Source organism: Nesoenas mayeri, assembly GCF_963082525.1.
Source record: "Nesoenas mayeri genome assembly, chromosome: 3".
Lineage (NCBI taxonomy): Eukaryota > Metazoa > Chordata > Aves > Columbiformes > Columbidae > Nesoenas > Nesoenas mayeri.
Window position 1 is genome coordinate 66,205,403 of NC_137544.1, and position 15,492 is coordinate 66,220,894.

At 38.2% G+C, this 15,492-nt stretch overlaps 1 protein-coding gene across 2 annotated transcripts in view; it reads left to right on the plus strand.

Annotated features, from left to right (window-relative positions):
- RGS17 (regulator of G protein signaling 17) overlaps positions 1-10,018 on the plus strand; it is a gene marked incomplete at both ends in the record, with an annotated part of 29,842 nt that extends 19,824 nt beyond the window's left edge. The window contains 3 exons of one of the 2 annotated variants that reach the window (XM_080340867.1): positions 3,797-3,886; positions 5,791-6,025; positions 9,830-10,018. In XM_080340867.1, coding sequence (XP_080196993.1) covers positions 3,797-3,886; positions 5,791-6,025; positions 9,830-10,018 — 514 coding nt within the window. The remainder of the gene's footprint in view (positions 1-3,796; positions 3,887-5,790; positions 6,026-9,829) is intronic. The other variant, XM_080340868.1, reaches the window with a different exon arrangement.
- Between the last annotated feature and the right edge of the window lie 5,474 nt (positions 10,019-15,492).

Below are 15,492 nucleotides of genomic sequence, written 5' to 3' on the forward strand. Positions count from 1 at the left end.
ACCTTACAATGCACCAGTGGCCTGCAATACTGATGAAGCAAAGTAATTACTCAACAGAACTACTATTTAATTGCTGAACATGAATATTAACAGCTGAATAATAGTAGCTAAAAAAATAAACATTGGTCTTCTGAACCCCAGTAGTTCCTCCAAAAACACTTCAGCTAGGAACCTGAAGCAGTTTAACCTTATGTGTGGTAATTTGTTCAATTTGTATACTTCTTTAAGTAGTCCCTGGTCATTAACATTTTTAGTTATAAAGTTTGTGAAGTTGCAAAATAGAAATGCACTCACTTGAAATAGAAATCACTCATAATACTACTGTTGCAGTAGTTAAAGAAACTGCTGTTTTTGTAGAAGTCAGGAACCCAAGATACATTTGAAAGGTAAATTGAGGTCAGGCCACTTGGGCTTACTGAAATACTTTTTACCATACTCTCCAGAGAAAAAAAATCAGCATAAAAATGGGCAGAACAAACCTTCCATAGGAACAGAAAACAAATCAGTGCTTGTGCTTTCCACTTAAGTTCTGCCTTTAGACACCCAAAACTCTCTCTTTTTAAGGTGTTAGTAGTTTTGTTGCCCTTTTATCATGTCTGATTTACATCTCTGTATTTTTAAGATATCTGCTAGATATACTCTAACCAATAAATAATGGCACCATATATGTTAATTTACATCAGATGTCTCTCTAGAACACCTCCCTTTTATTTAACTATGTTTTTAAAAAGCATATCAGCAATTTCCTCCTTAATTAAGGTAATTTTGTTACTCTTTATCCTGCTACTTTTACTCTGTTTAGTTTTAAATTATACAGCATAATTCTTTTGACATAATCAGCTAGCTTCCATGATGTAATAATGTATCAAGGACACCAGCTCAAGGTATACAGGGTGCCCTTGGTGCTAAGGACTGCTTGAATTCCGCAGACAAACGTGAACAGATAAGGTATTTTCAACTGAAGACAGCAATATAGCAAACAGTACTGCAGTGTTGTCATTTTGAGGTAAAAGGTAGCAATCTGTTATTGTGATCAGAGTTATTTAGAGGCTGCTTTCAAAATAGCTTTGCAGTCACAAATGTGTAAATATTTAATTTTTTTTCTAAGAAAACATGAACCAGTCCCTTGAGTGAAAACAGAACACATTTAAATTGAATGTACTTCTGTATAAAAATGATGGTTTCTTTCACGGGAAAAAACATATCAAAAGTAATGTATCCAATGGAACTCCAGTCTTGACAGATATAGATAAATAAAAGTTAAAATGTAGTGCTAGTGTTTGTCACTGGAAACATAACACAGAATTTAGGCCAACATGTATTACAAATTTAGTACAGCTTTAAATACAATACCCAAACTTGAGAAATTGCTCCAACCAAGTGTTACAATTCTTTCTTTAGAGTCTTCCCTGTTTTGTGTTGGTGACTAATTTCAGCTACTGAACTCCAGCCAAGAATGGTGAGAGGAAGGAATTAGGGGAAAGTATGTACTTTACATAGTCAGTCTGGTACAGATACTAGAAAACTGCACACTACATTCTGGGCCCATCATGTGAACTTTTTACCGAGATGATACAATCATATAGAAAATCAAAATGCATAGGGCCTATCTGTTACTCCTTTGATAAAAAAGTGCAATGAAGTCCTCATGGTTTTCTTGTCTGTTTTCCTATTTATCTTTCTAACTCCCCTCTCATTACCTGTATTCCACCTTCATCTGCCCATGTTGGTTTTCCTAAGTTTAGCAGAGATTTTGCATGAGCAAGACAACAGTATTTGATCCCAGACATGAAATTAAATTAGCAGTGTTGATTAACCACTCTCAGATGAGTCACCTGCTACTTCCCGTAAGACACTGCATCCAAAACTTGGAATAAGCCTATTGGCTGACGAATAAATTATCTCAGTACAGCTTACCTGCTGCCCATGTGGTGGAGGAAAGAAAATGAGCAGGTTTGTTCTCTTTTGGATGGACTCGGGTGAACACCCTGTTACATTCCCAACCTGCACAAAGCTGTTTCCTCCTTCCATGGTGTTACTCTTCCACAGAACCAAAGAACACTCCTCTGCACCCAGCAGAGAAGGCAAATGCTACTCTACCTATGGACTGCAAAAGAGGAAGGGAGGGAGGGAGGGAGGGAGAGAGAGAGAGACAACCTTTGTGCCTTCTCTGCTTCTCCCTCACCCTAACTTTGTGCTCTGCCCAGATGCAAGGTGACCCTAAGCAGTTACATGTGTAGACTTAAAGATTACAAGACAGAAAGTTGATGGTCCCTTTTTTTCTCCTCCTGTATATGGAGCTCCCATTGACATTTCTGGGTGCTCTCTCTATAGACTGATAAGCAGCAGGTCAGAGGAGATGGAAAGGCTTTTTACCTGCCAACCCCAGAGTTCAGGATGTGTTGTTTCTCCTGCAGCAGCTGATGACAGCCTAACACCTTAGCAGCACTGGAGCTGCATTCCTACGCTGTAACAGGGGAAGCAGGACCAAGGGCCTGAACTAAGGTCTTGGCAGGTAAGTGAAGGAGAAACCAGTATCAAACAGCTTTGTTTGAAAGTGTACGTCTTTGTAATGTTTAAGTCTTAATATGTGCTCTGCTTTAGCTGGGAGCTTAAACTTCCACTTTCCAGAAGAGGGTTTGAGATCATCTATTAACTTTGCCAAACACTTGCAAAAGAGTTGATGAAACTCATAAATGCGGAGGGTCTGGAAAGAAAGGTTATTGGTGCTAAAAATGTCCCAAAGCTGGGATTTCTTCTTAGAGCTGAGCAGAAGTGAATACTCAATTGTTGAATTGGTGAATACTCAACATTCGAAATATGAGCTCTGTTGAGATTGGGAGGAGGGTTTTTTCGCTTGGTTGCTTATTTTCTTTCAACTGGACATGCAGGGAACACCTGATGAAGGGAAATCTCCATATTCTTACTGCGTTCCACTTCGTAAGCTTAATTATTGCAACTAGGTTTCCTATATGAGTACTTATGTAATTCAAAATGTGCTTTATTTCAGTAGTTATCAGGAATTTTGTTGTCAGTGTCAATACCATGTTCCAGAACATTCACAGAGAGAACACACAGAGGAAATTGCTACCACTAAAGCAAATCCAATTAAAAAGATATTTACAGAAAAAATATGTGATGCTAGTTAGCAGCTCAAAAGAGAAAAAACAAACAAACAAACCAACAAACCAACCACACATCTTTACATAAAGTAAGTCTTTCTTTTCCTTGCTTCTGGTAATATGCGGGTAATGGGTATCTCTCTGTTGACAGGCCAGTAAGCTTTACTTTTTGGAGTGAAAAACAAATCTGAGTCAGAGAAGGAAATCATAAGGAGTTGCAACATGCTAAGTTCTGTACCCGAGCTATCTACTACCACCTTATCCTGGAAAGAAAAAAGGGAACATGCATAAAGAAAGAACAACCATCCAGAACTGATGGGGCACCAAAGCCTCATCAATGTCCATATCAGATATGCTTATCCCGCCTGCCCTTATTGTTACTAATATTCTCGATTTACTAAGTAAGTCCAAAAGCAACCTCTAAGTTTATGTCCATCTTTCAGCAGATTAACTAGGAGCTTGTAAAAAAGTTACACATGCTAGTAGCAACTGTTAATTAACATTCATCAGAATTAAGGGAAAAAGTCATCAAACATTTATCTCCAAAGTCTGGTTGTAGCTTTTGGGATCAAGGGTAAAAAATGACATGATATATTTTAAAAGTTTGCATTACTATAGCCATTGTTTTAAATCAACTTTCTCTAGACAAAATAAAGTGTTGTACTACATTGCAGCCTCACTGTTAGGAATGAAGATAGAGGAGACAATGCAGGAAGACCAACACATACGACCAAAATGGAGAGTATCCAAGTCATAGAAGAATGGTAAGTTGGTCAAACTGTTGTCCAGTAAATGTTTACAATTTGCTTATAACTGATGTCAAGATTTGCCTTGGCTTTTATTCTTTGGGAATGTCTTTTTAATTACTTTACCTCCAAAAATTTCTATGCAAAATGAAGCAAAATCTGTCCTGAGAATGAAAACCCAACAGAGACTTCCATAACTTAGGTTTACTTATGGTTTCTTATTTGTGCAATGGTGAGGAGGAATGGGAGATGTGTGCATGGTTCCATAGATCTATGGTCTCTATAAGAAGCCTCCTCTACCTGAGGGATCATTTTTTTCTCTTTACTTAGACAAGGAAAAAAACTAACAGGCAAAAGTGTACTTCACAGTCAGATCTTTAATGTAGTTACCTCTCATAAAACAGCTTGGACTATGGTTTTACCTGAATTAACCAAGGAAACACATACCTTGGAAGAAGGCTAACACACACTGAAAGTCTGAGCTTCTGTTTCTGTCTAAAGCTAGGGTCCATATTTATTGTGTTGGGGAAAATGCTAAACTATCTGTGGCCTTGAGTCATCTAATCCCATAAAAAGTAAATTGAAACTTAACTTTAGAGTATATGAACCCAAACAACTCATTGTCTTCATTGCTACTCATGGTCATTTATGAGAGGACAATGCTGGAAATTTCCACAAAATACTATAGTGAAGAGAGCTTCCCAAAAGACAATAAGGGTGCACAGGCTGCCTGTCAGCTCCGTCTCAGTCTCTCAGCAGGGTCCTTTCACTCTCCTCCTAAAGAGTTTTCTCTTTCAAATCTGTGTGTTTATGCTTTTTGGTTCAGATTACAATGATTTTGCTGGATGGTTTAAATCTCAAACACTTCCTCATTTATTAGACCTTTTGGACTGCCAAAAAGCTATCACAGATAGCTTCCCATCATCTAGTCTGCCTTACACACAGAGTTGATAAATGGACTTGAAGAAGAATCATGTGGATAAATGTCACTTATTGTGCCACATGATTACACAGAAGCTATTAACAATGGATAGTAAAGTTCTTATGTTGGATACTATCAGGAAGGGGAGAATGAGCACTCACAATTAAGTTGGAAACCGTATTTAATTGTTGCTAAGTAGCTTGGAGTATTACCTCCTCAAGCTATTCATTCATACATTAATGAATTAGTGACGCAAGTTAGTTTTCTGATCATTTATCCAGTGCATCCACTGTTAAAAGCCACAAATAATTTCCTTCAGAAAATGGGAATAACGACATTTTCCCATTCCTTCGCTGTCCAGTTTTGCCAGCAACATCCATCACATCTCGTGCCAATAGATCATCATTCAGGTCAATAGCACTAAACAGAGGGAATCTTAGCAACCCTTAGGTACAAGCACAGAGAAATACGCTAACTTAAAAGCTCTCTGAATTGCTATTTTGTTGGGTCTCATTAGTATGCTCTTGGCTGCCAAGAGCTCTTTGTTTTTCTTGTCCTTCCTGAACCAAATCATGTGGCTGAATTGATTGGCCAGTGATTGGCCAAACACCATAAGAAGCAGACAGGGACATGAGGTGTCATCTAAACCCCTCATGAAAGCAAGTCTGTTGTCAGATCCCTGAAATCACATCTCTGTTAACTGCAGAGGCAGGAATTTAGTGCTGTTGTGGGTTTTTGTCTTTGAGTCTGATGACTAAAAACAGTGGTAGAAAACTTGTAGAAAGCCAAATGCATGTCTCATAACATTAAACACGTTTAATGAGCTATTGAGATAATGAATGCACAAGTGAACAATATTCCCCTGTAATGGCTGAAGCCTTGTTGCTTCCAGTTTTAACTCTAGACTAAAGTGCAGTTGAAAGGAAAATTTTTGAATAAATATATGAAAACACTGGTATAAAAATAGAAGCATATTTGTAATTATACTTTGCTTTTGCAGCCAAAACCCTACTGCAGATGAAATTTTGTCTTGGGCTCAGAATTTTGACAAGATGATGAAAACACCAGCTGGGAGGAACCTTTTCAGAGAGTTTCTTCGAACAGAGTACAGTGAGGAGAACCTGCTTTTCTGGCTCGCATGTGAAGATCTAAAGAAGGAACATAACAAGAAAGTTATTGAAGAAAAAGCAAGACTTATATATGAAGATTACATTTCTATACTATCACCAAAAGAGGTAAAGCTGTAAATGTCTCATTTGCATTTTCTGTTATTCCAGAGCAGAAATGTTATACCCTGAATTGCCAGATGGGGGCCTGAAAGTCTGCCGGATCTGTTGGATTAAAGTCTTAGTATGGATGTTAAATCAGGAAAGGAAGGGACAGAAAAAGTAGACACCTACCAAGCCACTTGGCACCACTGGCCACAACACCTCAAAGCTCTCTATAAAAAAGAAATAAAAGAGAAGCTCCAGAAACAGAAGGGTCCGAAATATGTGTGCTTCTTTAGTAACACCACATGCCTGCCAGAGAGAAAGTAAGTAATGCAAGTGTACTTCTGGGGAAAAGGCACCAAAATTACAGAATTTAAATCAGAATCATTATAGTATTATTTGCTGCAAGATCTGGCTGGGAGAAGAATCTAAATTAGAATAGAGATCACATATTTTCTCTAATGAAAGGTACAATGTGAATTAATAGAACCTTTTTTTTTCACTCTGTAAATGCAAGTAAGTTTTACTATATCCAGTGGCCAAAAAAACCCCAACAAACACATGCTACCAAATTTGATATTTTAACCCAGCTGTTATATTTCATAATGAAGAAACAATTAGCTAGCTGCATAAAATGGTTTTGCTGAGATACATGCCTGTGTCTATGCATGTGCATGTGTGTCGGGGAGAATTGCCTAAATCATTAGCATGTCATTTCTGTGCTACAGAAATGCAATGGCCTAAGATTGAAATCTGTGCAAATAAATTCTGAAGACACATGACTGCAACACGGCTTCTCAAAACTGCCATAACACTACACCCCTGCACGCTCTTTTATCTAAAAGCTGGTGGCCACTGGCTGAGCAGCCTCCCCGCTCTGTTCATTCCTGCTGTGCAGTCTGGCCTGCTCACACTGCTACATTAGACAACAAATTCAATCAGAAACAGTGCCTGAGTTGAAAAACATCCCAGAAAAGGAATGCCACTTTCAGATGGATGGATTCCTTAACTCTGCTAGTGTGGGGCTGCACAGACAGCCCTGTAAGCCCACGGGAGGGGGAAGCACGGGGGTGGGGAGCAGGGGAGGCTGTTGATGGTGGGCAAAGCAGGACAGCTGCCCATCTGTAGAAGAGGTGGACAGGGGGGATGCACACTGCACCCCAGGTGCTGCGTGCAGGCCTGACCATCAGCACAGAGATAGAAAGTGTGTATCAAGCAGGCACTATGGGTGTTCTTCACAGAGAGGGTACCTGAACGGTAAGTACAGTTTGCTAGCATGAGCAGGCAACAGTTTACTCACAGCTGGGCTGCATCATAGTTGGGCCTTGTGACCAATAACCAAGTAACAGTGAATCTTGGAGGAGAAAGAGCTTTCCTGTTGTGGCAGTAACACACTCCAATGTGCCAACGAACTAAAAATGCCTGATTCTATAATTGGTACTGAAGATGTAATAAAAATGTATATTTACACCTCACTACCACACCACAGCACACCATGCCATGCTATACCACTGTATTTCAAAGATTTTGTTTCACCACATATACAAACACACAAGCTCACACATCCACACGTGTTCTTGAGCCACAGAAATGACTTTATGACCTATGAGATTGTAAAGAGGTATGTTTATTTACAGCTCTGGACACATGGGGGAATAATTCTACCTAAGACATGCAAATTTCCAGTAGCTGTGAGCTTGGTTAAATGCAGTAAAGTGTTACATATTCATGAAAGTTCTAGGAATGCTTATACATACTCATAACCTGTCCCTGAGAAGGCAGTTCTTATTACAATGAGTTCCAGGAAATTATTTCCATAGTCTCCACCTCCAGCTCCTCCTGGTTGCGCCCACGCAGTGATCATTAACCTGGGTCTTCTTCTCTGTACACGGTCACCTTTGGCCTGGTGTGATGAGTTGGTTTGGACTCAGACTGCTGAGGTGGTTAGAACTGGCGTATTTCCTGTCCTGTGCCCAAGTTTCTCTAATCTGGTTCAACCAAGGATGCACCAAAGATGCGCCCAAGGTTTTTTTATCTTTGCAAGGCCTGTGAAGTCATCAGTGAAGTCCTGTTTCCCATACAATAAGTTACACAAAGCTAAGCAAGGCTAGGCAATTGTGATGTGGGTTAAGGGTTAGCTCTTTAAGTGTTAGGTCTTTAGTTCTTTAAGTGTTAGTTCTTTAAGTGTTAATTAGTTAATTGTTAATTAGTTAATTCCCTGTATCATTCTGAGTTGTCACATCTGGGAGCATGCTCCACATAGCAAGCTATCTTGGTGTGTGGAGCTTTCCAGGGTGGAACTCAATCCTTCAGACAATATAATTATGTATTTATATGGTTGCAGAGTTGTGTAGTCAGGCTGCAACCTGGTGTAAATCACAGTAGCTTAACTGATCTATGCTTGGTATTTCTCTATTCAGTGTTTTGACCTTTTTCTTCTTAAGTGAGTAAACCCTTGCTGGCCCCAGTGGGCTTCCCTGCTATTGCCTTTTTGATTAATCCAGAAGGCATTAATTTTACTGGTTTTAGAGCATGCCATGGATAAGCTGTACATTCACTCAAACTTCTAAAAGATATTCTAAAATCATCTGTGAATTCATCTCAAGCATAATATGCCCTTTTCTGCCTAGGTGCAGGATTTTATTACAAATGGAAAGTAAATGAGGAGCTAAAGTGGAAACTTGCTAACAACTTCAGTGTGGATATACGATATTCTGAAAATTGCTGGCTGTTAAAGGGTCTTGAAAAGAAGAACAAATCTGAAATAGTTAGTATTAATGGGGAGAATAACACGATAAAAATGATATAAAACTGGGTAATTTGCAAGTAACAAGTGTAGTGTCTGAAAAAAAATTGAGAAAATATCGAACCTCCTAAAGATTTAACCACAAATGGCCAGAAAAACAAACAAACAAAAAAATCAGCTCTCTGAATGAAAGTAATTCAACATTCATTTCACAGAATCACAGAATGTTAGGGATTAGAAGGGACCTCAAAAGATCATCTAGTCCAATCCCCCTGCCAGAGCAGGAGCACTTAGATGAGGCTACACAGGAATGTGTCCAGGCAGGTTTTGAATGTCTCCAGAGAGGAAGACTCCATAGCTTCCCTGGGCAGCCTGTTCCAGTGTTCTGTTACCCTCACTGAGAAGTTGTTTCTTCTCAAATTTAAGTGGAACCTTTTGTGTTCCAGTTTGAACCCGTTACCCCTTGTCCTACCATTGGTTGTTATCGAGAAGAGCTTGGCTCTATCCTCGTGACACTCACCCTTTATATATTTATAAACATTAGTGATGTCACCCCTCAGTCTCCTCCAAACTAAAGAGCCCCAGCTCCCTCAGCCTTTGCTCGTAAGGGAGATGCTCCACTCCCTTAATCATCTTTGTTGCCCTGCACTGGACTCTTTCCAGCAGTTTCCTGTCCTTCTTGAACTGAGGAGCCCAGAACTGGACACAATATTCCACATGTGGTCTCACCAGGACCACATTTGATGAAATAATTTTAAATAAGTACAAATTATTAAGGTAAGACAACATATTTGGGGAAATCCGGGTTACTGAAGAACTTTATTTAGTTGCATTTTTTTTATTCTGTTATACAGCTGTGCTTCATCTGACAGATTTTAAGATGCATGCAAAGACCAAGTCAAAACTGAAATAGTTCATGGTCTCAGTCTGTAATTGTCTGGTCACTCTGAAAAAGAAGCACAGAGCATTTACTGAATAAACTGATAAACTCAGCATGTTCTGTGGAGCCCCGTGAAATAAAGATACATATAACAGACTTTAGATATTACTGTTTAATATTAGTATGTTCTCATCTTCTTCAGGTTAGTCTTGATTCCCGGGTGAGAGAAGTGATCAACAGAAACTTGTTGGATCCCAGCCCTCATATGTACGAAGATGCCCAACTCCAGATATACACTCTAATGCACAGAGACTCTTTTCCAAGGTTTTTGAACTCTCAGATTTATAAGTCTTTTGTTGAAAGTATTACAGGCTCTACTTCTGAAACTTAGTTTTAGTTTTCAAATAGAATAACTTGATTTTTGGGGGGCTGGTGGGATGGAAGAAAAGTAGTTTAATAACATCTGGAGCTGGGTTCCTGGAGAACTACAGTTTAGCACTACTCAGGCTACTGTGAAGAAAACAAATACATATTATGGTCTCTGTCTACATTTTTATCAAGGTCCTCCTTGCTCGAGATGGCATGGGAGGGGAACAATGGATTTGCCAAAATACATTTGTTTCACACTCCTTTCACCCTACTGCAGTCAAGATTGATGTATTTGTAGTTTTATGAACAGTCTCCTTGTGTATCCTCACAGTGCATGTGCAAGGTAAAACTGCTTCACCTACCACTTAGTTGTTGCAATATTTAATCCAATAACATAAATTATATCTGTATTTAAGAACTTTTTTTGTGCAATACAGTCTTATGGTACATAGAAACAATTGCAGCAAACCAGAAAGAGGCTTGCATTTTTTAACATCACTAACTGAAAAAAGCCAATTTTTAAGGTGTAGCATTACTCGACATGCTCTACAGAGTACAATACACTGACTTTTTGAAGCCAATATTTCTGTACAGAAAAAAGAGCTATTTATCACTGTTTATTTAAAATAAATCAAGTGGAGGATTCCTCTGGTTGTTCACTGCCAAACCTGTGGCATTTTCATTACAGAGTTTGCAATGTCAAAAAAAAAAAAAAAAAGAAAAAAAAAGAAAAAAAAGCACAAACGACTTAAAGGGATCCATATCTGGGTGACACAATCTATGCGCTGATATTGTTTAATTGTTAAAAGAACAAAGATTTTCAATGTACATTTCAGATGTCAGATACTGTAATTGATTTATTAAAGACTGGCTATCCAGTTCTAACACTGTTGTATAATGTTATGTACTTCAGAAAAAAACAAAACAAAAACAAACAAAAAAACCACTAAAACAAAAACAAAACACAAAAAGCTTGATAATTTAGTTTTTTGAATAAAGAAATTGTATAAAAGATTGCCTACATGTAGCATTTTAGAGCATTTTAGAACATTTTGATGAACTGCATCTGTCCTGTAAGATTTTTTTTCAAAAGCTATATCCAGTAAAAAAATGTTTTTTAAACAAAGTAATGTTTTATGAGGTGGTGGGTTAAAGAAGTCTTAGCTTCTAGCCTCATTGATTTTGAGTAACTCCTTGAAAACAAGGAGTTTGGAGAGTAATATTAAACCAAACTTCAAGGGCTCCTAAACCTACAGTCCTTACCCAAGGAAAATGCCTACAGAAATGCAATGGGTGTCTTGCCTGGGTAAAGAATCCTGTACTGAGCCCTTAATCAGATCTAAGGCAGCGTGGTACTCCCGTCACTTGGCTGCCATGGTGTTTTTAATAAGTGTTTGCTTCGCCTTTTTATCAAAAATTGTCCAATTTTAGGATGCATTTTGATGTGTAAAGAGACAGTGACTCAGAACTTAAAAAGACCCATCTTCATAGCTACCATAGACAAGCAAAATTAGCATTAGCATCCCTCACAAACTGCTAAAAATTTACCAAGAAACGGCTTTGAATACTTGTTAAATATATATATATATGTCTGTATGTGTATATATATATATATTTAATACTGACCACTCTGGTCTTAGAGTTGAGAGGCAAGGTTCTCACACAGGATGAAACATGGCGTAAGCCTGTTGCTTTTGATGGGACTGGAAGGTCTGGCAGTCATGTCCTGGAGCAGAATCCAGTCCCAACACACTTGGCTCCAACCACCCAGTTACTCCAGTGCTGGCTCCCGCTGGAGCTGCCGCTGCCAAGGCGGGTCTGCTGCTATACAGCAACTGGTAGGACACAGGTCTTGGTTCATTTTCTGGGGCTTGTTTTTTTCCTTTGTTTTACTACCTCTCATTTTTTTAATTTATTGAACATGCTTCAAAGAGCAAGTCTGGGGAATTTTTTAATCATTCTTTTTACTTGAAACCTGTGTGCTTTTTTTGGATATATATACGAACAATTTAATGAACTGTTTCTTAAACTCATTTGGTTTTGTAATTTATATAGAATTCAGGAGATGATTAAAAGGGCTATTCTCTATTCCCTATGCAAATATTTTAACTGTTGTAGTGTTTGACAAAATGGGATCTAAAAAAAATCTGCAAAGTGGAAAAGAAATCTGTTTACAGTGGCGTTGCTGACTATCCTACCATATTCAGCACTTTTAAATATTGTTATTTATGAAAATGTAGTTTAAAATGCAAGACAAAATATTTATAAATGTTTCTTTTAATAAATACGTGTTTTGTCTGAAAGTGTTATTGTGTTATGATAACTTCATTCATGTTGGTTAGCTACTTACCATTATGAATAAAATATTCAATTGTTATACTGATAGAAAAATAACTATGATGTTTACAAATCCTGAGGGGGGAAGATTCAGTGAGAAAGGACCGCCTCCTTCTACTGTGAAATACTGTTAGAAAAATGCATTTTTCTGGCTTTTTTTCTTAATTGGAATTTAACTATGGTCCTACATACGTCTAGTATCATTTGATTACAGTTATATTTACTGTGGTACTAGGCATATACAGCATCATATATGTATATATTTACATAGCGTAATTTCAAGTTTGTTGGAGTTTGAGGCACAATACATTTAGTCCACACATCTAAACAATGTGTAAGAGACAAAACTGCATGCATAAGTCTTTACAAATGTAGACTTGAATATTCTTTATGTTACTATTTGATGGTGACCTGCTAGTCATAAGCTATCTTTATAAGATACTTCACACAGGTAGAAGTTCTTGTCAACATAGACAAGTCATCCTTTCAAGGACACTTTTAAAGCTAAATGTGCAGGCCCTAAAATATTATCTTGATTTCTAGCATAAGATTCCAAAATCTGTATTTGGAAACTGTTACGTCATTTTGAAAAATATTACACAAATCTTCAGTGTAATACTGCAATGAAATCACGTTCAAAATTTCTTGTCTTAAATCCTCTATTTGGAGGGATTTAAAAATTGAACATAAAGTGGAGTTTCTTTCTGGGAGCAAATGCTCATATTAAAATGATTAATATACATTTCATCTATCAATCTGGGTTTCCCAAATTTTTTTAATTAAAAATGGGTATGGTCCAAATGGACAACAAATCACACCATAACATGATCTCATTGCCTATCATACTATTCTTTGAACACAAATTGTAAAACAGTCAAGCTATTAAACTGATTTATTGTGCATGCAGTGTACAGTACACTTTGAAAAACTGCCTAAATACACTTATTCAATAGCCTGGAATAAAATAAGTATGTATTTAACTTGTATTTCAGTTTTTCATGAGAATGTATATAGCAAGTGCACTACAGAAAGTGAGTTATGTTTTTGTCACTTTTGCCTAGTGTCTAATCTTTTCTGTCAAACAGAGCCTAAATCTGAATAGCCGCAAATAAGCACAGCACTTGGGTACACTCCTAAGACCTCTAGGTTTCAAATAAATCCAATATATGTTGTATTACGCATGTGCTCAACTTAATTGTTTACAGTCAACTGAAAGCTGAAAGTAATTTGGGACACCCAGGACAAAACAAATCAACAGTATTTCAGTTAGACTGAAGGCATGTATGGTATGAAGGAGACTGAAGGTATGATGGAGAAAAGCCAGGTCGGTGACAGGGGTGGCTGTGCTGCAGGTTACTCAGCCACATCCAGGCAGCTGTGGCAGCATCGTGGCCGTAGCACAGCCAAGTCCACAGCCATCCCACTGCTTTCTGGAGCACCTGTGGAGTCCACAGGATCCATTCACAGGACACCACAGAGTGGACACAAACCAGATTTAAGCTAGAAATAGCTCTGTTTTAAACTGAAAGTATGCTGAAGTATCTGCTAGGTTGTGGTCTAAACCAAGCAAATAGGGAAGACCCACATTCTGCCTTAAACAGTCAGGTTTTAAGCTGTCACCTGATGCCAGACTTGCTCCCCCAAGCGGCAAATTCAATCACAAGGAGCATCCGCCTGTGGAACCAGTATCTGAAACAGGTGGGAGGCTCTTTCAGTGAGCAGCTTGCTGGACTGACCACGCTTGAGCCCGCTCAGGAATGGGCAGCTTCTGCATGCAGTAAGTGCTTATGAAAGACATTTAGCATAAGTATTCTGCAAAGCCAATTCAAAAGCAATCAAAGCTGATGCAAGAAAGTCTTTTAACTTCAGCGAGACTACACCACAAGGAGTAAAGTTCACACCTCTGCAATGTCTGTGAGGCTGCTCCTGGCAGTATTAACAACCCAGCCAACAACAGCCCCAGTCCTTATCAAATCCAACAAAGCAAAAAATCAGGGTTCCATGTAGACAGACATTTGCAATGTTTGCTCCAAGTTGATTTGAACCATGTCTAACTACCAACTACAAAGTAAGGTTTTTCTCAGCCTTTAATGCTGCTATTTGGGGAGACCCAAGAGCAGCACTGTAGTACATGCTGGGACATGGCTTCGGTGACAAAGGTCCAGTCCTATTCACCTATAGCCTGAGTACATTTGCAGTGACAAAACATCAGCCCCATTCACATAGGTCCTGAATACTTCTGTTGGTGGTAGAAGTGACATTTGTGGGATGAAAGAAAAAAGCAATAATGGTGCCAAAATCAGCTAGGGAAGACAAACAAGGAAACAAAACCAAAACCAACCAAACCAAACCAGACATTACTTCAATTCTATACCAAACGCCAGATTTTGCCCCTTCCTTTACCTGTAAACTCACTCTGTGGAAATTAATCCTTCTGATTTAAAACAGGGCTACAATTCAGGTGATTCAAAGGCTGCCCATCATTCACTGACTCACACTACCTATTTTTCTTCTCAAAAGCTTTACATTAAATCCTCCTTACTCTAAATTTCCTGAGTTCTGCATACTTTTCTTACAAGCAGAGTTTACACAGCTGTTAAGACTCTCATAATTTCTTTCATTGTTACGGAACACCAAAGATACTTAGTCTATTAAATGCATACATTTAATCATTTTTCTTTACCTTTCTGAAGGAAGGCTTCAGGGACCTTCACAGGCAGGCGGCAGTGAATGCAAGGGAAGCTTTCAGTGGGTGAGATTTCATAAGCCAATGGCCTGGGCCATTTGTCAGTGCCAGACTAGCCGCACAGACTACACATTCTCCATAACACTCTTCAAGTGTGATTTCACTTGTAAGTTATTTCTACATTGTATTTTGCCAATATACCTTATTCAAAGTGGTGCATTTATAATCACAGGAAAACATTTTTATCCCATCATTCATTTTAATGTTTAACATTGTGAATAACAAATTCTCACATTGAGTGTATTGCCTTTGGATTTCCACAATGGAACAAAACTTTCGAGTTTTCATTTGTGATTAGCAAAAGTACTTAGGTGTGCAAGCATTACTCTTGCTTTTGATACTACATGCATGAAAATGATGATTTATTAATGTATCATAATGGAAGTTACAGTTATTCCATCAGTGTAATTTAG